This window comes from Patagioenas fasciata, chromosome 5 (genome assembly GCF_037038585.1).
Source record: "Patagioenas fasciata isolate bPatFas1 chromosome 5, bPatFas1.hap1, whole genome shotgun sequence".
In the NCBI taxonomy this organism is placed as follows: Eukaryota; Metazoa; Chordata; class Aves; order Columbiformes; family Columbidae; genus Patagioenas; species Patagioenas fasciata.
The window spans coordinates 18,324,492-18,352,162 of NC_092524.1; the positions used below are offsets into that span (position 1 = coordinate 18,324,492).

Here is a 27,671-nt window from a genome sequence, read left to right on the forward strand (position 1 = left end):
AGAACTGGGAGGGAAGATCATGTCAGAGACCAACTGGCCTTGCTTGGGGTCATATTTAACCAGGGGCTAAAAACTGGCCTATACACTGTGCAATAACAGAAATTTGACTTCCAAATAAAGTAGAAGGAATTTAATTTGCTAACTTATTTCTCATTATTTGACTAATTTTAACTGAAAACAGTCTGATAGGTTCACTACACTTGAACTAGGACATGTGGAATAGCCCATTACTTCAGTTGAAGAAGAGACAACTGAGGTGACCTGTTCCCTTTCCTTTGAAAGTGGACATAGCACTTGCACTTTCCATCCATACACAGCTGCAGTCAGAAAGCAAGTTGCTATATAAACCAAAAGCTAGTTGTGAGGTTTCTACATGCATCCTTAATGTGGTGGGACACTTCTAGATGCATCATTAACATAGACACATAGTGACTTTTGGACACAGCAGAAATTTGCAGGGTAGTTCTGTACAAGAAATCAAAGACTGTATGTGTCTAACACAGCACAAACAATTCACTCACAAGCAATTTCTACTTGCTGCTAGTAGACATTCTTTATTACTGTGTTTACAATTCACCTAAAGGTGTGAATGCATAAAAACTCATAGTGCCCAGGTATTCTTTTTTCTTTTAGCAAGTTTTAGAGAAGTACTAAGAATCTAAAGCAGAGTTTGAGAGACATTATTTAGCACTTTAGATATTCTTTTACAGCAACAGCAACTTATAAGTCCTGCCCCTGTGTAATACAGGTGTGTGCTTCATAGCCTCAACCATACCCCACCATTACATCAGTTCACTGCAGCATGTAATATATTTACTGTTGTTAAACACTATAGGAATAAAGATTTTACATCAAGATTTTTTTTATTTACAGCAGAGTACTTGTAACACAACCAAACACACCAACAAAAAGCCATAAACAAACTCAGTGGGGGAAGCAGAGATCTGCAGGCCAGGTAAGACTCAACTGAAGAGAACCCACTAGTAGTTTGCAAGAAAGAATTTACAATTACACATCAATTGTTGTTCCATAACAACCGATTTCATGCAAGTATTCTTTACACTTCCATGCCCCCAGACAAAAAAAGGACAGTTTGATTACTGTTCTAATCATTTATTTAATCTTAATACGTTCTTCTGATGAATATAGTCTAATATATAGTCTTCTATATGAAAATTCTCCACTTAATTTGACAGAACTTTGTTTTATACAAATAAGACAATCACCATAAATGTTACATACTGGAGTGTAGGTCAAGAATGACTATATGCTACCTGTTTTGCTATTCAGTTATTTTCACATGCCGATGCCTGAAAATACTGCACTTAAAAACAATAACACTGTTTACTGCAGAAATTACATTGTCTGCTTGACAGGATACATCACTTTGGTAAGTTAACCACCATTCACAAAAAAAATAAAAGTATTTGTCCTTAATTTGTTCACTTTTCTGCTCATGGCTTCATTAAGCTGACATTTAATACAAGTGTGAACAGTCATAAGCTTAACACAGTCACCACTGAAAAGACACTTTCCCTTACCCCTTTCTTCCCACAGTCTTAACGCACATTTTAGCACAGCTTGAAACAAAGCAAAGTGAACTGAAGTAGTGCAGTGTGCTTCAAGGTGTCTTTTAGTGAGGGCACCGAATATTTTCATGGGGGACAGAAGTACAACAGAATTTGGAAAAAAGTGAAATAGAAGCTCCTCCCCTGTCTTTGCTAAGACTCCCATTAGTTCAGTACATGAGATTTTTAACATAGCAGCCAACAGCATGGTTAATATAACAGGACTAATAAAGAGACATACAGCATTCAAAGGACAAAACATAAGGCAGTCATTAGCATTTTGCCAACTGCCCAACCTGACTGCACAATCTACTCATGAAGATTTTCAAAGACAATGCTTTTGATTGAAGAGTCTTGATTACCTACTCGAAAGGCCATAAAAGGGCCAACTGTTCAAGAGAACTTTTCCAAAAAGACCAGGTCTACAGCCAAGTTCTCAGTCATAACATCCATAGTTACCAGCCATTTCTGGGAGGGGAAAAAGAAACAAAAAGCAAGCAAAAAAACCAACCAAACCAACAACCAACACACACAACAACAAAAACCCAACATGTATCCCCCAAAATCTACACACCACAGCCAAACCTTAGTTCCTCATTTTTCATTTGAACTCAAGTACAATCACTAGCCTTCACTCAAACAAAACTATAATCACCCAGCTCCATCATTTAACTCAAAACACCGAAGAAAAAAAGCAAGGCACACTCAACCATGTAGGAATCCTGCTCCTTTCTGGGTACTGGGCAGTATGATAGGAGCCTCATTTAAATGTATTTTCAATATCATTGCTATATCACTCAAAACCTTTATTTCATGGGCATACTTGGCTGTATGTGTTGTGAGAAACCACTTCCAGGCTTCCTTTAAATGACCTTGAAGAAATCTTGATCTGAGGTTCAATTCAACAGTAGTTGACTTGGACCACTATGACCTGTAGTATTCACTGACAACTGCCAACAGTTTACTGAACTACACCTCACCTGCTTTGTTTTAGCAGCCTTTATGCATCTCAAGGCTGGAAGAGCTGTGAGCTGAAGTTGTGCCTGCTTACCTCTGCAGAGAGGCTGCTAAGAGTTTGCTGACGTGGAACAATTTACAAAGGTTTTGTCTGTAAAACCACTCAAAAAGCTGAACATTTTCAGGTTTTCTACCCTTGGTCTCAACACAAGTCTTCTACACCATGTTAGATATTTTTGCCACCACTGACAGACAAGAAACTGTTCAGATACCAGTTATTCAACCTCTCAAGTTTTAACATTACTGTACAACGGGGAATAAAAACCCATTGATTAAAAATACATTTTCATGCCTTAGCCCTTCAAGGGCCCATTTCTTCACTCTTCTCCTTTTATATAATACCAGCTTCTGTAGTTAATTATATCACATCATTTGGACTATTACTTGCTAAGTCTGATGGAAAACAGAGAAAACAGAGTTTTTAATTTCAGTTTGACCAACAATGAACAAGCATGTACTCATGCACCACCTACCAGAGAAGCTCACCTCATTATTTGAGATAAGCCCAAGGATTAATAATAGCTTTTGTATTCAATCCACTTTCCAAAGATAGAAAACAGTAAGATGTAAAGGATTACAAGATTAATACTTTAAGACTCTGGTCCTGTGGCATTTGTCAAATACAAAGACTGGTGACGCTCAACATAAATGTTCCCTTGAATCAGACTCGCATCTTGGAATCTGCACTTCCATTCAGTACAAGACTTGTGGCAATGTTCAACTTCACAAGGTTTTGACTGTACATTAACATCTGAATTATTGAGCAGCATTACATTGGTTTCTTCTAGCTCAGAGCAGAGGGAGTACCTGTTAAAGCTACTAAGGTAGAATGTTACTAGTCATTTCCAGTTGAAATCCTAAGTTTCCACATCTATACCAAGTTCCCTTTAACAAGTTTAAAAGCCTGACCTCTGCAAAAAAAAGGAGCACAAGACAGCCATCCCACCCTTTGTGTAACATACTGAAGCCATTTTTAATGTCAAAAGTCACTTCCCTGTACTGTACATTTTACAGTCTTAATTTCAAACAAGGGTCAAATTCTATTAAGGCAGGGAGCTGGTATTGGTTAACATTGCAGTACTCAGACAGTGATGTACAAGACATTTATTTGCAGTATGATGACAGTGATATAAATGGAAAAACCAAAACTGACATGGTTAATATTAAAACTGTTCTGAGAGCAATTCACATAATCTCTGAGACACAGCTTCTTTACTTGTTCGTAGTGTGAGTCTATACATCTGAAAAAGAATATAAAACATTTTTTAAACTCAGTTTGGTATTAAATGAATACACAGTCAATTAGTGAAAGCTACCAGTTACCTCTTACTTGTTTTGTATAGATTTGATAGGAAAAAGACCTTGAGTTACAAAATTCATAGGCAGCCAGCCACAGAATAATAGTTTACTGAAACCACAGGCTGACGTACGTTTTCAAACCTTTGTTGAGAAATACCACTGTTCTAATATTTTTAGGCTTTGACAGCAAGGTGTTAACCAAAATTTTTCTTTAAGAGAAGTAAATGTGGAAAAGTCTAAAGTCTCAAGCACCACATCTTCAGAAAACAGGAGACTTTCCACCTAAACTTATTTTTAGTCCTCAGCTAACTTTGATAAAAACTCTGTCCAAATGCTTGAGAAAAAAATATTCTTAACATTGTATTTGTTTGCTTATGTTTTCTTTCAGTCAACCATTCTTCTATTAATTGAAAATGGCAAAGGGAATTGAATTTAATCTTGTCTAAGGTACACAACACAGAAATATTAAATGTTCCCAATCTTCAAGTGAAGATGAGACTCCATGTGCAATGTAGAATAACACAAAGATCTGTTCCAACAGGAAAGAGAAGTGCTATGAAGAAGCAGCTTACCAAACGGGGCCAGGATCAGACGCTATAATTTCGTTTTTTGTTGGGAGTCTGCAGTCACAATTAGCTATCGTAATAGCAATTTCAAATAAATACCTTAAGGAGTTTCAGATATACACAGACATACAGCGCAAGCAAGAACTTCTATTTAAGCTGTAGATACTTAAATGGATACCTGTGCCTGGAGGTTGGGTTCAAGGCGCAGCAAGCATCCAATCTGAGTAGTTTTTGTATGTATGATACCAGCGCCAACAAAGTTAGCAGGATTGGGATCCACCTCCTCAAGAAGGGCTGATCCAAAGCCAATTATCTATGAAAGAAACCCAGAAGATTTAGATGCGAGGACAGTGGGACACCAAGCACAGCACAGTCTACCCAAGCACAGCCACTACCAACTAGCAAAACAAGTAGGAGACTAATTTTTATTTAAAGTGTTCAAGACATTAAAGAATTAGCCTATACCAATTTTATAACAAGTTTTTGAAGTGACAGAGTGACCCTGATAATGAGCTGTTCCTGAAGGTTCTTCTTTGAAACACCTGAGAAATAGTTACATTCAATGCAAGTCTCTCCTGTTTTTGATAAAGCCATCCTGTCTTACACTAGACACTTCTGTCTTGCCTAAGGCAGCCAGTTCTACAAAAAGTTGTTGGGTTGTCTTTTCTGACTAACAACTCTAGCTTAAATCAAGGCTTGAAGTGTCTTCTCATTCAGTTTTAAGAACTGAATTGGTGTTTTCTTAAATAGCTCCAAGTTTCTAGCTGCTGTTGAAGACTATATCTAATTCAAGCCACACTGAGAAACAATCCATTCAATCCAGCATTGTCAAGGGTCTGTTAGACAACACTGACTTACACTTTAACAGAATGATCCAACTGCCATATAAACCAAGATGAACTAAGTTTGCTTATACAACTACCCTTAGACTAGAAATTAAAAACACTACACTACCACCCACCTTTGCTTTTGTGATCTCTGCATCCATTGGGTGTTTGGCTTTAAAGATATTCTGTACTTCTTGTTTCGGACTGCAAGACAAGGCAAGATGAATACATGGTGTAACATGTATTATATACAGCATTGTTCAATAGCAACTAATTATATTGGGAGATTTTGTAAATCATGGAATTAAGTATGGGATGGGGCACTGCACCAGCTACATTCACAATAATATACCCTTCCTCTTCCCCTGGCCCACCACAAGAGCCCCAACCCCAAATACAGACAAAGTCTTACTTGCTCAGCTGCTTCCAACGCTGAAAAAAGTCTTGAGAAGACATCTCTGTTGGCTGGAAAAATTTGTTCAGTGTGATGGGTAATTTTACTGAGAGATTTTGAAATGTTCCACCATACCTGCATGTGAAACAGAAAGAACACATTGTGTACATCACAGTGTCAGCAGCTGTTCAGCCTAAATCAACCAAGCAATTGAGGATAAACACTAAGGTGCAATTGTTTATAATTAAAATCCATCAACTGCAGATGTTATTTCTAAGATACAGTTTTAATCCACTGTTAAATAAATGTATTTGCTCTGTTAGACAACACATGAAAGTGAACTGGCAGAATTTCTAATAAGGATCTCTCAGTTTCAACATAGACTGTTATCCTTTTAGATAGCACCCAAAGGAGTGAAAATATACTCCTGTAAAACATTCCAGTAAGAACCAGTTTAGACTAGAGTAACAGAATGTAGCCCAGAAGTCAAGATTTCCTAAATGATGATGTTGAATGGACAGAAGACTATTTTTGGCTGCATGCATTTCCAATCCAAGTTGTTTGCAGAAATGTTCTTGGCTTCCAGAAGGGAGAAGTTACTGCATATATTACCATCAAGATTTCTTAAGCAAACATGAATACTGCTGTTTTATCCAGACAGTGGAAAGAGAAGTAATGGATACATTTTATCAGTAGCTGCTTCTTCATTAGTATTTTTTATTGTTATTATTGTTTTTTCTTTTTAAATTGCATCATTCCAAGTAGATTCCCCACCTCCCCCCGTAGCTTAAAGCTTTGTTAAATCAATTTTTCAAGTAATTGTCTACGCAAGATGGCTTTTATGTGTCCATATTCTACACTTCAATCAGAAGACCAGGACAAATTCAACATCTTTCATATATTTCACTAACACTTAAATCCTTTGTTTTACCTGAATTGAATGTTCAGGATTGGAGCTTCCATAAAGTCTGACACACATTCAATGTTCACGACCTGCTGAACCTGTGCACCTCCATCCACTGTGGGGTCAACAGGTTTTGTCTGAAGATTCAGGCATAAGAAGCAGTTAAGGAAACTGATAAATGAACTGATGACTTAAAAAATAAAAGGTAAATCCTCCAATAAGCTATATGAGGAATTAGCACCATGTACACTCATTCTCTATATGCTACTGAACATCCAAAGCTCAATTCTTGTACAGCAAAAAGCGGTATTGTTTTTGTTTTGTTTTTCCACACTGACACACCTAGAAGTAATAACCCCCACAATTCTCAGTTATTTGGATACTGGAAAGTTATTTGGAAAGATGCCCTCAAAATGGTACGAGTGCACAGACAGACTTCACAATAAAAACCACTGGACCATATGAAAAACAGTCTGGAGAAGAGAAGGCTGAGAGGGCATCTCAGCCATAGTTATAAATATCTCAAGGGTGGATGTCAAGAGGATGGGACTAGACTCCTTTCAGTGGTGCCCAGCAAAGGGAGGAGGGGCAATGGGCACAGACTAAAGCACAGGAGGTTCCATCTGAATATGGGGGAAAACAACTTTACTTTGACTATGACAGAGCCCTGGAACAGGCTGCCCAGAGAGGTTGTGAAGTCTCCTTCTCTGGAGACATTCAAAACCCACCAGGACACATTCCTGTCCAATCTACTCTAGGTGAACCTGCTTTGGCAGGTGAGTTGTACTGGATGATCTCCAGAGGTCTCTTCCAGCCCCAACCATTCTGTGATCTCACTTTGATGTGAACATTACAGTGACACTTTGAGTCGGACAAGCTTGATTACATAGTCTACAAAAATCATAAACTTGCAATACTGAGTGTTAAGGATGTAAGTTAAGAGCTTATTTTACAGTATCATCATTGTGTACACATTTTTCTGCCTCCATCTCAAGTCTGAGGTTATTGACCAATGTAGGAATTGAAGGACACCACTGCTATACTTCTGCTACTTCATGACAGCAGAGAATGCTACAGAGTTACACTACATATTTATTCAGCCTATTTCCTCCTCATTTCAAAGTAGTATTTGTGTAACGAGACCCATCTGCTCAAGACTTGTCCTTTCTACATGAACTCTAGAAAGTTATCAGCAAGTTTCTCATTTCTTCACATTCAAAGGTCACCATGCCTCGATCCAGCACCTTCATTAACATTTTGTGCAGCATAAACCATAAAAAACAAATAAGAACAGACACATGCTACTGCATTTAAGGATATTTGACTGCAAGTCATCTGAACAGATTACTGTTGGAGTAAAATTCAAGAACTGTGTTGACGTCTTATTACCATAGAATATGAACATACGTCCTAGAAAGAAAAGAATAAGAGAAAAAAATAATGAGATCAGAACTTTCAGGCACATCACATGTAATCATATTGAACTACCTGTGCTTCATGTATCTAATACATTGTCTTTCTACCTTTCTGTAAAACAACCTTTAATAACACGGCATAATTTACATGGTTTGTTTTACCAACATATTTACAGCTCAAAATGAAATAACAAATTAAAACAAGCCATCAGAACCCTCTGTCTGCAGCTGTCAAACAGGCAGTTCAATAATCAGCAGGAGTCTTTCAGCTGCTGGAGAACATTACTTTTTATGTAAAGAAGCTATTATTGTACCAGAAGCAATGCAGAAGGGGAGAAGCAAGCCACTCTAATGTTGGCCTGTGTTCAATTCCCAGCTCTTTCCTAGATATTTTCAATATCTTGTACATTAATATATTATGACAGACATCTGAAATGTACTATTCCATATATTACAATAGGCTATACTATCAAGAAATAAAAACTGAGAACGTCCTTGATAATCTTGGCTGTATCAGCCTTACAACTAGGCAGCAGGAGGCGGAGTGTATGGTACCACTTAACATTCCTGCTTCATCTCAGCTACCAAAACAACCAAAAAGTTTAAGGAAACAAGAACCCATACAGAAGCCAGGGACACACGAACAGTTAAGATCCTAAGACAGGTTAGGCCCGAAAGTCACATATTCCTTTTAAGTAGCTGAAAAGCAAGTACTATCTGCAACATCATGCTGGCATCGGGGCTGATAACACAGACAGCTAATCACTTGACCTGAAAGCTCTTACCCAGGTTCTGTCGAAATTCAGATTTCAATCCAATTTGTAGCAACTGATTTTCAAATAAGACTCCATTATTTTTACACACAAACCTAGGGGAAGAGATGGAAAACATGTTTTGAATTGAGTCATATGAAACAATATTTAGATCCACAAGATTCAGGGTTTACACAGAGGATGAAGATTGTGGTTAATTTAGAGTGCATCAGTCTGTGAGAGAGGCCTTTGCAGAAAACTGCAGAGTTAGAAAAGACAATTTTACAACCAAAATCACCACTTGGAGAATACTAAAAGAAATTTGTATTTGATAGGATGTCTGAGAAACTACAAAGCCACAATATGCTATACACACACACAAACACACTGTCTATAAAGGACCAGGCAACAGACTAGGATTTTTCTTATTCATATTCTTGACAACTTCTGAAACTCATTAGGTTGGTGCAGAATTGAAAACTTTGAAGCTTTGACTGTTTAAACCTGAAAGAAAAAAGAATCCCTTGTTTTACCAGTTCTGTATCACACAGATCAACTGAGAGCTGTATTTTTTTTTTCCACTTTGAGAGAGGAAGCCCATTTTGCAGTGATTTCAGTCCTTTCTGTCACCTTTCATTTAGAAGTGGAAGAGGGGGTCAGCATACAAGGCACTTAAAACACAATCCCAAATATTGGTATATTCAACAATTTACGTTTTTCCTTTATTTGTGAATACTTGCAAAACTTAATATACAACTGACATTGAATTATTTTAGAGCAGTGTGCGATAGCACTGACTCATAAAGGCAACTCTAACCTGTGTATTCATGAGCTTGTCATTAAATCCACAGCATCTACAAATGTGTTCTAGTCACAAGTCTGACAGTACATGTTTTTCTAGTCTTGCTGGTATTAAGTTAATGCACAATATAGTTTTGCTTTTAACTATATTCTGGAAGTTGCCCAGCCTTGCAAGGTTTTAGTGTTGCTTACTTGTGAAAAAGCTCATCAGCATCATGCACAGTATCAGCTGGTTCCTCAGAAACTACCTCAGATGAAGCCAGGTCAGGGCTAGTTCAGGCAGCACAAAGGAAGAAAGGCAGTAGCGACAGAGACAGCAGGAGTTAGTAAAGACAGCTTAGTGCTTAGTTATTTCTTTTACCTCCTTCCTCAAAACCGGAACTGCTGAGTTTAATGCATGAAAGATTTATTAGCCGCCCTAGCTCAGTACACCTAGAAAGGTTTTAGGCATTAGGCACTGTTTTCCCCCGCTTCTCTCCCCCACCCCATCCCTCCCTGATTGTTAGGAACCAGCAATTCTTCCCAAAGACAGGAGACAGCTGAAGGTGTTCAGTAGCTTATAACTCTTGAAGAACCAAGTCCTTTTAGGTGGTTGTCACAGCAAAAAAGATTTAGTTCAAAACCATACATGTAGATGTAGTATATTAGCTACCACAAATAAGCACTTTGAAGCAGAGGCCTCATCAACATTAATGGCACTTTAACTACAGCTGCACAATCAGCTCTTAGAAAGACAGAGGTATTAAGTGTAGGCAAGAATGTACAGGCACACAAAGAATGACTTACCCAGGTAACAGATTAGAAACAAAAGTGACAACAGCACTAAAAAGAGGCAGGAAACTGTAAAGGCAACTTCTCAGTATCATTAGAGAAGCATTTCATCATCTACAGACAGACCAAGGGGTTGGGCAATGCTATACTTTCTTCTGCAGAAAGAGAAAACTCTTTTTAGGTAACTTTTGCTTATGAAGCTACTAGTATTGGTTTCTTTTTTTTTTTCCTCTTAAAACAAGCTCTAACAAGCCTGTGTATTTTCTCTAAGTCTTCGTATTGTGGAGTATGATTAAACATCACTTATTGCCTTCTGAGAGAAACACAGGATGAAGTCTCTATCACTGCAAAACTGCAACAATGCATTGCCAATTATAAAATTTTGAAAGTCTCAATGATCCAGTCAGATTAGTTTCACTAGTTATGACTTTTATATTAAGATGCATTTTATATTAAGATGCATTGCAAATCTGTTATGACTCATTTAAAATTTGGTCCTTGAAAACAGCAGCATGTTCCTTGGTCAATAAGATGGCACTTTTTTTTTTAAAGACATTCTGTGATCTTATACTATTTATTTTCAAAATTTTTGGCAAATAACATCTGAGTGTAGTCACTGGATTTTCATATTAAAGGGATTAATGCCACATTGAACCTACACTATACTTGGTAACATAATTAAGATATTTGTGTCAAATCCCCTTTTTAAAAAAAATGAAAAACACTTGTTTCTTTTTTTCCCCTTTTCATGTCTGTTCGTCAGACAGTAGCAGAACAATTTAGGTATATCTTAAAATTCTGAGAACCAGTATTTCTGGATATAATCCATCTCACTGTTCCAGTACCAGCTTGCCATAACTGGAAAGACACAAGAATACTTTATGGAAATAAGAATAGATGTATTCACAATAGACCAGATAACCCTCAAATTCAAGATGTATTGAGATGCATAAGCAGCTCAGTTTAACAAAGACGCAAAACCAGAATGAAAACTGGGCAATACTGTGTGGCTAATATACTCAGACTGATTACTACGGATTCAGTTTTTCCATAAGCAGAAGTCCTCAATAAATACAGTACATGCAGCATAGAGTTCAAGAACACCTCTCGCTGCACAATTACCACTGAGGAATGCATTCAATAAGCTGGAACAAAACTGAAAGTTATCTGTATGTATTTTTTAATCTAATCCTGTTCTAACAGACAGCTACTTCTTCAGATTCCGTACAGGGTAAAGTAATTACCTCGCAAAGTTGTCATCAGAACCAGGAGCAAGAGGTGCAACTGCAGAAGCTGAATCAGAAAATACATCCACCAGCAGGCTACCACTAGAAGACGGTGGGGGAGCTGAATTGGTAAGAGGGGCAGCACCCAGACCCAGCAGATCCGCAGATGGAGAAGGAGTAGACTAGAGAAGACAAGACACATAGGGGTTATGCTGCACCAAAATTAAAACAAACCAGTCTCTTTTGCATAGACAACTAAGTTATAGCAAACTGCCTCTCCCCACCCCAAATCAAACATTGAATAGACATATGAGGCTTCATGAATGCAGTTACCACCTCGCATTTCAACTTCAGTTCATTTACAGATGTGGTTTTCTTTTTTTTTTATTTCTTTGAAGATAATTAGGTCTATCTAATCATTAAATAAAAAAAAAAAAACAAAACCAAAGAACACCCACAGAAACACATCTGTCTAGAATCTGATTCTGCAGAAGACAGACAACTTTATCCCCTTTTCTCCCCACTCCTTAGTTTCAAGGAAAGTTAAGTACTGTAGGAAATAAAAATCAAAAGTGTTGCTTTTCTTTAACGTAGAATCCAGCAAAAAAGGCAGTGGATTTTACACAAACCTAAATTAAAATATCACAACATCTTTAAAATTAACTATCAGTTTAGCCTTGGGTTTTTGAAGGTTTGCAAACCTCAGAAACAATGTAAAAGATAACCAGCAAAAAAGCAGTGCCTATAGCTAGATCCAGCAGCAAACACTAGAGGTAGAGGTAAAACCTTTAATTTTTTTGTCCTCTAATACAACAAATCAGGTATCCAGGACATAGAATCCTACAGAGGCCATGTATATGCACCCACATCATGTGCAAGAACAACGCATAGAATGTGAAACAAAGTGTCCATGTATTAGATATTTGCAGCCTACAATATACCAGATACGCTGAAGATGAAAATCATGAGATGCATTTGGATTGAGTCTGAAACTTTGTTTTTGTAAGCCAACTCTTAAGTTATCTTACAGTCCAAAGACTAGATTTGTTGTGATACAATGAAAAACTCCCTAGCAAAAAAATTTCATAAGTCAGTTGGTAAGAACTACTGAAAACAAACAGCTGAACACCAATTCGGAACATATTGTTGGCATTTAGACCAGGGTCACACCAAAGCCACTGATGAAGGTAACTTAGTGGAGTTTATTACATGGCCGCAACCCATAAAGTTAAGATTATAAAGCGTAACATAATTTTACTGCCAGACACCTCCATCAATTTGGCATGCAAAGAATATTTGGCAACTTTTACGCTAGAAAAGTTTTCCTGTCCATTCAAAGATGTTATGCTTGGAATATCTACCCTTCCATACTTCAGTGACTAAAAGTTAAAAGATTATGCTTTAACGAGCTGGGAAGCGAGCATGCTACAATATTTCCTTCTCTTAGGTCATCTACTACTACGTCTCAAATCTAATTAGAAGTTATGCTAGTCATTAAAACCAAAAACAAGTATTATATTACAGGAACAATTCATCCTAGCAGCTTTAATTGCCAATAAAACGAGAAGTTTCAGCTCAGAAAAGAAATAAGACTTGTCTACCATAACTAAACTCAACCAGTATTATCAAATAAACAGTAATGACATCACATATATTTAAGGACATCCATGTTATGTGTTGTCCACTTGTAATAAAAATACAACCCACAACAAAATTCACAATATCTACCATGTTAGACAAAGCAACAGAACTGCTGATCCTTTGAAATTCAAGTTACTCCCTTTAAATGTTAATTTTATTATCTCACTTTCACTGCAAGGAAACTACCATTTCTGAATTTACAGCAATATGCTTCAGTGTAACAACATAAACAGGATTTTCTTAGGCTGCAGACTGTTTGTCTGCATTAACATAAGATTTCCAAAGGAAAAATAACATTCAAGCACGGGTGGAAGCAGCTCCATGTTGCCCTGCTACTTTACAGCAAACACCTACCATCTGAAATTTGAGATTAGAGGTTTTAATTCCCTCAAGATGGCACTTGAAGGAAAACATTATTTTCTCACTTGTATGCCATCTAAATTAGTGAAATAACAGCTTTTAAACTCACAACAGCACTGGCATTGACAGAGGCAGGTTCAGCACTTCCATTCATATCAGAGCTCCTCTCCTTTTTGATTTCTTCCAGATCAGTAACTGTGCCTGGGCCTTTCTTCTTCTTGAGTTTAGCCAAAATAGAAGATTCTCTCTCTGGAAAAGGAGGCATTTCTTCTAGCACTGTAGCCTTATCATAGGAAAAAAAGTGTGCTGGTTAAAGACACAGAAAAAGCCAAACCAGCTTTTAAATCTTTGAAGAGTTACACCTTTATAGATTGCATAAGGTGAAAGCAAGAGTAATTATCTGCAGAGAAAATGACTACGCAGGTTTACTGTATAGTGATGGAGATGCATTTTTTTTAAAAAAAAAAAATGTAGAAGTTTCTGAAGTACCTCCAAAGCAGTTGTCAAGAGAACATGAGCATATCACTTCTCTGGTACAATGCTATTAAATTAATTAAAAAAAAAAAGTTTGATCACAGCAGTCCTTAAGTCAAGTAGACCTAAGACTGAAACCACAGAAGACTTCCAAAGGATGCAGTCGGACCTAAGCATTTTTTAGCTGTTAAGATTACATGTGCCATGCTCTGGTCAGATCTGACAGCATCAGGTTAAATACTGCAAGTTTCTAGAGAGAAAAAAAAATTCAGTACAGTAACAACTTTTCTGATCACCATCAAGGAAGTCCTCAAAACAAAGCAGCAGAATTTTGGTATCTGAATACTATAGTACCTGGTACTATACCAGCTTTTACTGGCTTCCCAGTTCCTGATCAGCACGCTTTAACAGCCATTTATCCCACTAAAGGAATAACAGCTTTGATTTTTGCTTTAAGATGACTGCACCTGAATTAGGTAGACTAAAAGAATCAGCACGAGCACTGTGGATCTTCAATTCTGCATAGATATTTCTGAGCAATCAGATAACGTTTAGCACACTTTACTTGTTGACAGAAGATACACATAAAGATTTCTGCAAAATAATAAAATCTTTATACCTACCAGTATATCGGTACTGGCAATAGTACTGAGCCTCAAATACTCAACAGCTCTCTGCTGCAGCTCAACATCAGCATTCTTTAGCTGACTGTCACTACGTAGTACATCTTGAATTGTAGTTTTGATTTCTGGAAACAGGTTCACAAACTTGATGTAGGTAGACAGGAGCAGAGCTCTGGTAGGAACGCTACACAGATGAAACTTGGAATGCAGCAAGTTGAACTGGATGAGAGGACTTAAAAGATGGGAAGAAAAATAAGTTGTTCAGTTTTTGCAGACATGATGATTCAATTCTTGCTAGTAATGCATTAAGGATTACTTGTTAACTGGTCTTTAGGAATACTGAATAGACATTAGATTCTTTACAGAAAGCGTTATGACTTCAATCCAGTATTTCAGCTGTCTTACCTTGATCTTGGATCACCTGCTATCAGATTACCAAATTCTCCCAAGATGTAGCCACCTACTTTTACAAGATTCTCATGGCATGCTGGAGCTTGAAGGGCCTGCAAGAACATATTAATAGCCATCAATCTCTAGTGTATCAAAAAAGATCTTTTCTGTCACTTCCATGTCTAATTTCCTAGACTACTTTCCTGTAAGAGCAGACCATTTGTCTAGGCACTATAAAGCGTGTGTAAGAAAAGCATGGTAGGTGGTATGACTTAAAAGAAGAATCTCTAACATAAGCATTACTTGCTTAAGAGCACTCTTAGGCCCATCTAACAACACTCTGGACTTTTGAGGACATATACAGCTGTAAGAGGTAAAGATGTTAGGCTTCCCCTTACATCTCTAAGGGTGTTAGAAGCATGTTAGTAATTTAAAACTTGCAAGAATGTGCTGAAGTTGTCCAACATAAAGATACTGTCTTTATTGAGTACGAAGAAACCCATAGCAGGGATGAGTTCTGAAAGTCAGCTTAAACATTCAGGAAAGGAAAAAAAAGAAAAAAAAAAATCTAGAAGCCCATATGAAGCAAGTGTTCTCCTTTAATAGGTCAAATTCCAATTTTATCAGATCCCGAGCAGAAGGAATGGGTATATGCTTCCAGAAGAATCATCAAGTTATCACTGAGTGTTTTGGACTCCTGCATGCAGAAAACTCAAATTAAAAAAAAAAAAAAAGCAAGCAAGGGGTGCAAAAAAACAGAAGCAGCAGCAAGATGCCCTGTAAAAGGCTTCTATTTTATCTACATTTCAATAATTTTCTAGGTAACATGATTGCCTTACTAAGCCATGCTTCAACGCCACTCACCAAGATAACAGAAAACCCAGCAAAAACCCCTGCCCTCCCTCACCAGAACAGAATCAGGCATATTCTACATTACTTAAGCCAAAGAAGCTTCCCATCAACTTAATATAGTCTCTGGCTCTGAAAATCTATGCTATTACAGCACACTTCAGCAGTACTCTGTTGAAATATTAAAGATATTTTTATTCCTCCCTAACATGGGGAAGTATGCACACCTGCTAGATCACGTGGTGTTTTCTTAATTCCTATCTGATTTTGAAAGTGAATTGAAAACAGTTATTCTCACCTCAAAAACAGTCTTTGCTGCATACCCTTGAACATCATCTCTGTTGATGACAATCTGAATAACTCGATACCACACTTCTTCACTGACATAGTCACCAGCAATGCGAATGAGATTCAAGATAGTATCCACATACCAGGTATAATCCACTGCATACTTCTCAGCTAGAATTGCAACTTTCAGAACCTGAACACACATAAGAGAATGAAGACGGTTGACTAGCTTCTATTACAAGCTGCATATCAAGATTCACTTCCACATAAACCCCACTGATACCCCATCATATCCCAAAAGCCTCAGGTTCAGATGTGTCAGCTTGCTCACTTGCTCCAACAGCTAAGGTGAAAGATGAACACTGATATTTTGTGCTAGAACATGTCAGTCACCAGGTCCATAATGCTTTCCCCATAACGCATTCAAATATGTTGCATCTGTGGTTTTTCAACTATCAAGAGCAACTCCTAGAACATTTTTTGTTTGCTACAAAAAAAACCCCAACCAAACATCTAAACCACCATTGAGACAGGATCAAGCAGGAAACTGGAGATCTCTAAAAAAAGTGGAAACCTAGGCTAGCAGAGACAGACCAGAGTATCCGAAACATAGCTGACTTTCTCAGGTCATATTAAGATTCCTATATCCTGAAGCAAATAGCATAGGAAGAGACCTATACACATTTTTTTACCAGCTGAAATTATATTGACCTATTCTTTTAAGAAGAATAAGTTAAAAAAATTAAAGTTATCTGACAAATCAGGGTAGCTTGCCAGCAGCAACAAGACAGTACAAGAGACAAATCAACTAACAATGTGTTCTATGTTAACATCCAGGCAGTGGAAGGAGGAACAGGTATCCTGGGAAGAATATAGGGACACTGCCCAGCTGTGGAGAGATGAGGTCAGGAAGGCCAAGGGACAGCTGGAGCTGAACTTGGCAAGGAATGCAAAGAATAACAAGAAGGGCTTCCACAGGTATGTCAACCAAAACAGGAAGGTCAACAAAAGCGTGCCCACTCAATGAGCAAGACTGGCAAACTGGTAACAGCAGACAAGGAGAAAGCTGAGGTATTCAACCATGTTTTTGCCTCAGTCTTCACCAGTAAGCTTGTTTCCCACACCTCTCAAGTGGATGAGCCACAAGACAAGGACTGAGGGAGCAAAGTCCCTCCCACTGTAAGTGAAGATCAGGTTGGTGACCACTAAAGTAATCTGAACATACACTAATCTATGGGACCAGAGAAGATGCATCCACATCCTGACGAACTGGCTGATGCAGCTGCCAAGCCATTCTCCATGATATTCAAAAAGTCCTGGCAGTCAGGTGAAGGCCTCGGTGACTGGAAAAAGGGAAACATCACACCCATTTTTAGAAAGGAGGACCCTGCAAACTACCAATCTCTCACCTCTGTGCCTGGTAGATCATGGAACAGATCCTCCTATAAGCTATTTTCAGGAACATGGAGGACAGGGAGGTGATTCAAGTCAGCCAGCACACAACACCACTGAGGGCAAGTCCTGCCTGACAAACCTAGTGGCCTTCTACAATGGAGCAACTACATCAGTAGACAAAGGAAGGGCTACAGATGTAATCTATCTGGACTTCTGTCAAACCCTTGACATGGTGTCCCAAAGCATTCTTCTTTCTAAATGGGAGGGATATGGATTTGTTGGATGGACTGTTTGGTGTATGAGAATCTGGCTGAATGGTCACATCCAAACAGCAGTGGTCAACAGCTCAATGTCTGGATGGAAACCAGTGACATGCAGTGTCCCTCAGGAGCCTGTACTGAGACCAGTACTGTTTAATATCTAGATCAATGACAGTCAGTGAGATTGAGTGCACCCTCAACAAGTCTGTGGATGATAACAAGCTGAGTGGTGCAGTTGACAAGCCTGAGGGACAGGATGCCATCCAGAGGGGCATGGACAAACTCGAGAAGTCAGCCCATGTGAATCTCATCAGGTTCAACAAGGCCAAGTGCAAGGTTCTGCACCTGGGTCAGGGTAACTCCCAGTATCAATACAGGGTGGGGGATGAAGGAATTGAGAGCTGTTCTGTGGAGAAGGACTTGGGTTTACTGGCATGTGAAAGATTGGATGTGACCTGGCAATGTGCACTTGCTGTTCAGAAGGCAAACTGCATCTTTGGCTGCATCAAAAGAAGTGTGGCTAGCAGACTGAGGGAAGCAATTCTGCTCCTCTATCCTGCTCTGGTGAAAGCCCAGTTGGAGTACAGCATCCAGCTCTGGAGCCCTCCGTACAGGAAAAACATAGACCTGTTGGAGAGAGTCCAGAGGAGGGACATGAAAATGATCAGAGGGCTGGAACCGCTCTCCTGTGAGCACAGGCTGAGAGAGTTGGGGTTGTTCAGCCTGGAAGAGAAAAGGCTTCAGGGAGACCTTATTGCAGCCTTTCAGTACTTAAAAGGGGCCCATAAGAAAGATGGGGACAGACTTTTTAGCAGGGCCTGTTTTGACAGGGCAAGGGGTAATGGTTTTAAACTACAGGTGGGGAGATTCAGGCTGGCCATGAGGAAATTTTTTACAATGAGCGTGGTGAAACATTGGAGATAGGCTGGATGGGGCTCTGAGCAACCTGATCTAGTTCCAGATGTCCTTGTTCATTGCAGGGGACTTGGACTAGATGACCTTAGAAGGTCCCTTTGAACCCAAACTATTCTATGATTCTCTAGTCAAGAAACTTCAGCAACTAAGAAAGCTAAATAATTACCTTAAGTAGAGATTTTGGCTGCTATTCTAGGAAGGTCATTAAGTGAGTATTTCAACTTTTCCATTTTTTTTGCCTACTGGGATGAAGGAAATATCATGCTTCTCTTTTAGCTCATTATGAGGTATTGTTTTGAGGAGTCCTTAGACTGAATATTCTCACAGCACACACTGTATGAAATTCTACATATAAATAAGCATCACACTAATTTTTGAAGCTATTAACAATTAAGTAGAGTAGGACATAACTCTCAGATCTAGAGACTGCTCACTGATAAAGTTTACTTCACTTTCTATATGCAATGCCCAAAGACTAAGATTAGCTTTTGAAATTCCCATCTTCCAAGGGATTTTTTCACCCCTCCCCATTCATTTAATCTAAATAAGAATATACTTTCCTATTAGACTACAAACATAAGAGTTTTTCAACCTTTAGTTTTTAAACCACCATGAAAAAGAATCTGTCACAGACTACCCAGCATCCCAATCAATAAATGATACATATGGTGCCAAGGACAGCTATGAAAAAGTAAGGAAGCACAAATATCTCACAATTTCTTCTCTAATGGAATAATCAGCAGTCTCCAGATAATTCAGCATTTCAGCCACAATCTGTTGGGCATTGCTTCGGTCACACATTGCATACAGGAGATCTACAGCTCTTTGTCGTACACTTACATCTCTTTCAGTCTGCAAATGGACACACCACAAAAAGTCAAGATAATTTCATCTTTATCTAGAAAGCACATGCAACTTACTGAAGAAATGAAACTTACTACAATCCACAGTCAAATTTAAAAGAAATACATTTTCATAATCTTTCAGATGCAGAGTAAACTTAAATATACCCTTCAGACAAGCTATGAGTTTCTCATGTTATTCTCACTTTTGGTCATCTAGAAAAAGGTCTCTGGAGACTCCGACAGATTGATGCTTTTTGATATTACAAAAATTCACATCATCAGGTTTTGTTTCTCTAGTATATATATTCAAAGCTGTGCAAGTGCTGAAAGGACAGAAGAGTTTGTACAGAATACTCCTCTATTACCTTAACTAGAGTGAACAGTCCACTGTGCACTAGGTAGCTGGCATCACTGGCTACAAATGCATTAATAACTGGATGAAACTGTCACCAGGCCAATGGGCACTTAGCTAACTACAGGTTTAGTGTTGGACTTGCTTTCTATCAACAGAATCCCAGCTAGACCAGATATGTACTTTAAAGTTAGACAAATGTATTAATAGACTACAGCATAACTTTGGAAGAAAACAACACTGAAGTGTGCAAGTTTACATGCAAATCAGTCTTCCTCTTTTGACCTCTGCTTTTTCACATAAACATGACCCAGGAATGTGTCTTTCTGGTTTCTTGACTTTGATTCTGCAGTGGAAGTTGATCTGCTCTACCGGTCCCCATAAAGCTACTGCAGTGAAGGAATAGTGTCTGATACCAGCAAGACAGTAATGAAACAGAGTCCTCCCAGCATTCTCCATTTTGAAACTCCACATTTTGAAATAACTATTAATCTTTAGTCTACAGCTTGAGGAGATACCTAAGTTTTACATGACGCACAGCTACAAGTATATTTACTAACAGGCTTCAGAGAAACTGAAGATGACCTATAGTGTTACCAGCATAGCATGATTTTGTAGGACTAAGGAAAAAACCTAAAGGAGATTTCTGAGAATAAGTCATTTGGTCCCCAACTATTATTACCTTAACTGAAGATGGGGGTCTTGGGGACATGGGGAAGAGGACACTGATGCAGGGATGAAGACAACACTCAAGACAGACTGCACACTTATATATTTACCTTCAATGCATTGATAACTGTTTCTATGTGTGTTTTCACAGCCTCATGTGAGAATTCAGAGCTGGCAAGCGTGCACATGCTTTCCAGTGCTAGGTAACGCAAATTAGTTTCTCGGTGCTGCAAGAACTGACCTAGCTGGTTACAGGCACGGACTAGTAGGTTTGGCTCACTGCACAGAACAGAAGAGAAAGTGAAAGGGTTAAAAGCAACAGGTTTGAGAACACCAAATACAGAATACTATTTCTGCAGTGGAAATTTCTTAAAATGCCTCAAAGTGTCTGCGAGAATGCCCCACTGGTGAAATGAAAATGCAGCTACTGTGAACAAATAATCTCAGTTGGATTAGAGTGGTGGGGTCAACGCAACAACGCAGTAGCAAGAAACAAAGCAACAGAAGTATGCTAACAGGGACATGGTTCACAAATACTGTTCAATTCCATTGCTGTGGCTGTCTTCCAATCTAGTTAGCAGCTTCATATTCTCTTCTCCCATTCTTTCCCTCCCAAGTAAAACTCCATTTAGCATTCAAGACAAATCCACAGCTTTTCACTTAACAAATCCTGTCCTGTATAATACAAGTGTTGTCACTACTCACCTGTCATGATGTATAATTAAGCTTATTGCCTCAAACAGCACAGCGTTCTTCGCATTTGAGTGTTGTACTTTTTTTGACTTTGGTGGCTCCTGTGCTTTGTTAAGGATAGTTTCCAGGCATTCTGTTAGACGACCACGTACCGCAGGGTCTTCTGGAGAAGAACAAGCCGTTGGACAACTTCACTTTGCTCAACACCCTAATCCCTACCTTAGGCCTCCCACCTTGCTAAATCTGAACAAACTGAAGTATTCTGATATATTAAAAACCGTTCACCATTCTCCAACATACAGTTGGCAAAAGAATTCTAAGCCACAGTTCTATTCGGGTGAGAATAAAAGCCAAGCGCCACCTAAACTATAATATATTCCAAGATTTTAATACAGTTTGTAACATTAACTTTTTTAAATGATAGTTGCAACTGGTTTGCGTGATGCACACCAAATTGATGTGTTGCTCTAAGCTACGTGGCTTCTTGAATTATACTGTGTTTAATTTTAACAAATCTGAAACACTCGAGTACCGACTTCAGCATCCTTGTCTTAAGACAACATGCTTGCGCTCCAGGTTATGGTAACACTACATCACAGTAGCTCTTTTGAGATAGCATACTGCATAAAAGAAATGACCACTGTTGTGATTTGTGCATTACCTGGAGGTGGATAGCACTGTAACAGCCTCAGAAGTTTCACAGATAACCAAGGAGCAGGAACAAAGTAGTACGTATAGTCCTGAAGATCTGTTGATGCAGAAGTTACAATCTGCAAAATAAGCAGACAGCATGTTAGCTACCGTAGTTAAGTGATAGGCAATCATGAGAATGACCCAAAGAACACTGTAGGTCACCTTTGACAAAGGCTTACAAAACTATGTTAAGGACATCACCGGGAAACTTCCTAGCCTGGTATAGCCCTGGAACTACTACCCATTACTGGTCTTCCATGTGACTAGAGATGAAGCTGCAACTCATAGTCCAAGGACAATCAAAGTATTTCAGGGCCTTGGGGGAGTTGATAAGGGAATCAGTAACACAGGTTATTTTCTCCTCCCTCCTTCCAGTTGTGAGCAGCAACATTAGCAGAAACAGACAGACTCAGTCTATTAATACTTGTCTCCCTGGCTGGTGTCATCACCACAATTTTGGGGTTTTTAATAATGGGATGGCCTACAAAACACCAGGTTTGCTGCCATCAGATGGGATTCAACTTTCTCAAAGAGGGAAGAGAGTCTTTTCTAATGAGCTGGTGGGGCTCACTGAGAGAGCTTTAAATTAGATACAATGAGGGAGGATACCAGCTTTGCCTGTGACAAGCTGTGGAACGAGATGCCAAGGTCCCTCAGCTGGTGGCCCTGAGATGTGTTGGCCACACTGGAAAAGACTTGAAGTCTTATGTAGATAAGCCAGGGGCTCCTGAGGTAATAGAAGCCAACCAGAAAATACCAGTAAAATACTTTAGAGGAAATAAGGTGTGTTCCTCTAAGAAGGTGACAGGGCCAACAGCCCACTGAAGTGCCTCTAGACCAGTGTATGCAGCATGGGTGAACTGGAGGAGGTGGAAGCCACTGTGCGGCTAAGAAACTAGGACCTAGTGGCCACTACTGAAATTTAGCGGGACAGATCCCACGACTGGAGTGTGGCTATCGATGGCTATGGGCTGTTCAGAAAGGACAGGCAAGGAAGGAAGCATGTAGGGTTGCCCTCTACATCAAGAGAGGGATAGAGTGTGAAGAGCTCTCCCTGAAGAACAGTCATGAGCAGGTTGAAAGCTTATGGGTAAGAATCAGAGACCAAGGCAACAAGAGAAACCTTGTGGTTGGCATCTACTACAGGCTGCCCTATTGGGGAGATTACTGACAAAGACTTTGTACTCTAGCTACAGGAGGCATCACACTCACAGGTTCTTGTCCTTCTGGGGGACTTAAACCACAATGACATCTGCTGGAAAAGCAGCACAGTGAGCTGTAGGCAATCCAAGAGACTCCTGGATTGCATTAGGGATAACTTCCTCAGTCAGGTTATAGACAGTCCTATCAGGGAGAATTCAATACCAGACCTGATGGTCACCAATGCAAGTGAGATGATCAGTGACATCAAGACTGGAGGCAGTCTGATCTTGCACTTGAGGAGTTCGCAGTCCTGAGGGGTGTGGGACAGGCAAAGAGTAAATTCAAGACCCTGAATTTTAGGGAAAGCTAAATTCCAGCTCTTCAAAGAGTTAGGCAACAGGACCCCTCAAGAAACTGCCTTCAGGGCCAACAGAGCAGAACAGAGTTGGAAAATATTTAAGGAGGTCTTCCATTGAGTACAAGAGCTTGTGAACTCCAGGTGTAAGGAAGTGGGTAAGAAAGACAAGAGGCCAGCATGGATGAGATAAGACCTGCTGGTCAAACTAAAAGGTAAGAAGGAAATGCACAGGCAGTGGAAGAAGGAACAGGTATCCTGGGAAGAGTATAGGGACACTGCCCAGCTGTGGAGAGATGAGGTCAGGAAGGCCAAGGCACAGCTGGAGCTGAACTTGGCAAGGGATGCAAAGAATAACAAGAAGGGCTTCCACAGGTATGTCAACCAGAACAGGAAGGTACACAGAAGTGTGCCCACCTGTCCTGGTTTTGTTAAAAACAAGTTTCTCTTTCAGTGAATTTCCCTGTCAGCTAAAGTCTTCTTACTAACTACTGTTTTCTAAAAGCTAGATACATGTTTTGGTAGACATAGCAATGGTATGCAAGGTCATTGATAATTATGCATCTCCCAAGATGTGCAAGCAGGAGGTGAACTGATACTGACCAACTGAGTACTCCATCCCATTCACATGATACTTCATATAAAAGTGGGAGATCATGAGGATCTCATCCCTTTTCCTTAAGACTGACATTAGGAGAGGACCTTGTGAGTCATCCCTGCAAACTGAGGCCTAGTGACAGACTGAATCCAGTTCCGGTTGGCTGCAGAGCCCAGTCCAGGACTCTGGATGCTGGCCCAACATCTGCCAGAGCAGTTGCTAGGACTTTCAAGATTGGTTTTGTGTATTTCGTATTATTGTATCTATTTTTATTAGTAGCATTAGTAAAACATTTTTAATTTTTCCAACTCTCTTCTCTCTGTCCTTCTTTCCCACTAAGGACAGGTGACTGGGAGGGAAAGGGGGAGAGGGAGGGGGAGAAGGGGGAGGGGGGGGGGAGGGGGGCTAACATCTGCCAGTTTATTGTCCCCCTGCAATCAAACCTCAACACCACCTGATGAGCAAGACTGGCAAACTGGTAACAGCGGACAAGGAGAAGGCTGAGGTATTCAACCATTTTTTTGCGTCAGTCTTCACTGGCAAGCTCTCTTCCCACACCTCTCAAGTGCATGAACCACAAGACAAGGACTGAGGGAGCAGCATCCCTCCCATTGTAAGTGAAGATCAGGTTGGTGACCACTTCAGGAATCTGAACATACACTAGTCTATGGGACCAGACAAGATGCATCTGCATCCTGATGGCACTGGCTGATGCAGTTGCCAAGCCATTCTCCATGATATTCAAAAAGTCATGGCAGTCAGTTAAGTCCCTGATGACTGGAAAACACCAGCTAACACCTTCAGTAAGTCATACACCAGATCAAAGAACTTTCACGGAAGAGGTTTACCACATTTTACTGTGGGTATAAGGATTAGATTAGGTTTCAGGGAGAATATCCTTATTCATGGATTTCTCCCCCCTCCCCCCTGATTCTAGGGCATGTATAAGTTTGGCATTAGCTTTGCTCAGTGGAACTAAGTCTTCCTGCTCCGTTACAGAACAGCTATGCACCTCCCTCAGTATTCCCTTGGTTTTGAGTATTACACAAAATCTTCATATTTAAAAAGAAATTAAGTTCCTCTAAACTACAAGTAATTTTGGGTATAACACCACATAGGTCTGGGTCTAAAATACATTTTTGAAGTAATACCCTCCCACATCTTGCATAACTTCAAAACAGTAACATAAGTTTTCCAGTATGAAGACGCTAACTTACAGAAATGCCTCTCCACTCCTCCCTGCACTCTCTGCCCCTGCTTAACTGCCTACACCCATTTACAGATTATCAAATGCTTATGATTATTAACCTAGCAGCAGCTCAAAAGAGGGAATAGGAAGAAGACTCATCTTGGTAGAAGCTTAGACAAAGTTAAAAGTACAGGTTGTATTTTTGAGGGTTCTGTGCAGAAGAAGTTTGCAGAATTCTCTGATTCAACTACTCTTTGGTATTGCAGTAACATAAAATGAAGATTAGAAACTTATCTACATCACAGGGATCCTTTCAAACACAAGTAGTTACGAGAAAGACATCTTTTTGCTACACAGACTTAGAGCATAGCAAGGATTACACCAAGAAAGTTTGGGCAAGCTAACAGTTTTCTGCCCTGGTAAGCAACAAGCATTAAAAGAGATTAGCTGAACCAGCTATATGAAGTGAAACTGAATCATCTTCACTTTTAATGGTACACTAGTCTAATCCGACCTAGAAAGCTGAATATATAAGAAACAGCAAGATAACTTGACCTCAAAAGCTGAGTAAATTAAGCAATAGTGAAGTATTATCAGGGTCAGTATTGGACTCACTCTGCTTAATCTAGACACTGCCAAGGAGACTGAAGTTTTAAACTCTTCTGGGTTCTTCTGTGCCAAAGTGGTGATCAGACTTGTAGCTGCAGTAACCACACCCTAGAAGAAAACAAAGCAATACATTCAATTTTCTAACAGTTTAAGATGCTGCCCATGAACATCTTTTACTTCAATTATTTTTAATATACAACAAAACTAAGTTTATCCCCATGAGAAAGCCCTACAGTAAAAAGCCCTTATTTGGACAGCAGGTAGACTAACTACACATCTTCAAAATCTAACAAGATTTTAAATAACATGGTACTGCCACGTTTGCAGAGCATTTCATGCTATTTTTGTATTAGCTTTGTGTCACATTTGTATAGTATCACACGACAGAAAGCTATATTAAAATAAAGTCTGGATAAAAAATTGTCTTATTACACAAGAGAAGCATGAGTAGAAGAAACAGGATGCAGCAGATAATCCAGAGAACTCTGGTAACCCAGTGTAAAGAGAGGTCTTTGTTTAACACAAACATTTTATGTTACTGCTGAAGCATATGTCTTAGTAACTTTACATTCATAAAATAACTAGATGGAGGGGTGGGAAATACAGCTTTTTACCCAGAACAACATTTTTTGCTGAACAAGATAAGAATGACAACACGGACACCACAGGACAAAGAAGTTCAAGCACTGACAAATCAGGCCTTGTGCTTTTTAGTGTGGGTCTAATCCTAAAAGGCCTATGAAAATTAGCATTACCCCTATGCAATATGACTTATGGTAACAAGGCACAAGATTAATTTATTTACTGTCAGAGCAAAAGAACAACTTGTGCATCCTACTCTTATAACTCCAAGAAAAAGGTAAACAAAACTTTACTAAAAATTAATATATTCTGTAACTAAAAATGGACATCAACTACTTCCATTTCCTTCCAGAAGCCTGAAGAAAACAGAAAACCACTTGCTTGAAAGACTTGAGAAGAAATAAATTAATAGTGTATTTAACGTTAGAAGTGCCATCATTCCTCTAGGCTTGAGAAGTGTAATGAAGCTTATTTACCAAATGCTGGTCATTGAGGAGATGTACGACTCTAGATGTCCAGTCTCCCATGGGGACAAGGTCAGGAGAAGTTCTATATAAACGCAGCAAGCATAAGGCAGCACTCTGCTTCACACTATCCATGGTATCTCTGCAACACATAAATATGGATTTAGAATAGAGCGGCTAAGTCACAGCAATACTTGCAGGCCAGCATTATGCTAGTTTTCGCACTGATTCAGCACCCCTCATTAGGCAGCATATTTTCAACAGAAGTTCACTAAATTCTTCCTATGTTACAGAATTTGTTGTTCTTAATATTTTCCAATGTTTAACTAGTTAAATTTTCAATCATTACGTATCTCCAGTAGCCTCTACAATGATTCTTTGACTCTTAGAGTGACATTTCACATCTCTTTTTATCAGAATTGAAACTTTATCATTAGATAAGCACAAGCTTCTTCCTAACTGACTCAAGTCATTTATAGTAGACTACACTACGCTACGCATGCAACCAAAGCTGGACTTCCTGATAGGGTCCTGCATATCAGATATAAATTATTAACTATTCAACAGCCTCAGTACCTACAGATAGCACGCAAGTCGGCTAGCAAGCATGCCACCCGCAAGTCTATTCACCTTGCCATCTGTGCTGCTGGTACAGAAAGACTATTTTAAGAGCAGCATGCCACTACTCCAGTGAACTCCCTTTCACAAAGTAGTCAACTTAATAGTTTGTATGTTGCATAAATA

The 27,671-nt window shown here is 39.2% G+C and overlaps 1 protein-coding gene across 7 annotated transcripts in view; it reads right to left on the reverse strand.

Annotated features, from left to right (window-relative positions):
• Positions 1 to 527: 527 nt before the first annotated feature.
• The window catches only part of AP2A2 (adaptor related protein complex 2 subunit alpha 2), a 58,602-nt gene continuing 31,458 nt past the window's right edge, over positions 528 to 27,671 (reverse strand). For 2 of the 7 annotated variants that reach the window (XM_065838092.2, XM_071809015.1), the window contains exons 5-23: positions 26,940 to 27,069; positions 25,888 to 25,989; positions 21,956 to 22,064; positions 21,307 to 21,454; positions 20,712 to 20,880; positions 19,450 to 19,587; positions 16,176 to 16,358; positions 15,044 to 15,141; positions 14,639 to 14,870; positions 13,651 to 13,824; positions 11,559 to 11,722; positions 9,736 to 9,813; positions 8,776 to 8,858; positions 7,896 to 7,985; positions 6,603 to 6,726; positions 5,690 to 5,806; positions 5,412 to 5,481; positions 4,629 to 4,763; positions 528 to 3,826 (exon numbers count right to left, since the gene is read on the reverse strand). In XM_065838092.2, coding sequence (XP_065694164.1) covers positions 3,749 to 3,826; positions 4,629 to 4,763; positions 5,412 to 5,481; positions 5,690 to 5,806; positions 6,603 to 6,726; positions 7,896 to 7,985; positions 8,776 to 8,858; positions 9,736 to 9,813; positions 11,559 to 11,722; positions 13,651 to 13,824; positions 14,639 to 14,870; positions 15,044 to 15,141; positions 16,176 to 16,358; positions 19,450 to 19,587; positions 20,712 to 20,880; positions 21,307 to 21,454; positions 21,956 to 22,064; positions 25,888 to 25,989; positions 26,940 to 27,069 — 2,422 coding nt within the window. In that variant the 3' untranslated portion in view covers positions 528 to 3,748. Of the gene's footprint in view, positions 3,827 to 4,628; positions 4,764 to 5,411; positions 5,482 to 5,689; positions 5,807 to 6,602; positions 6,727 to 7,895; positions 7,986 to 8,775; positions 8,859 to 9,735; positions 9,814 to 11,558; positions 11,723 to 13,650; positions 13,825 to 14,638; positions 14,871 to 15,043; positions 15,142 to 16,175; positions 16,359 to 19,449; positions 19,588 to 20,711; positions 20,881 to 21,306; positions 21,458 to 21,955; positions 22,065 to 25,887; positions 25,990 to 26,939; positions 27,070 to 27,671 lie in introns of all 7 variants that reach the window. The other 5 variants (XM_065838091.2, XM_071809014.1, XM_065838094.2 and 2 more) reach the window with 3 other exon arrangements.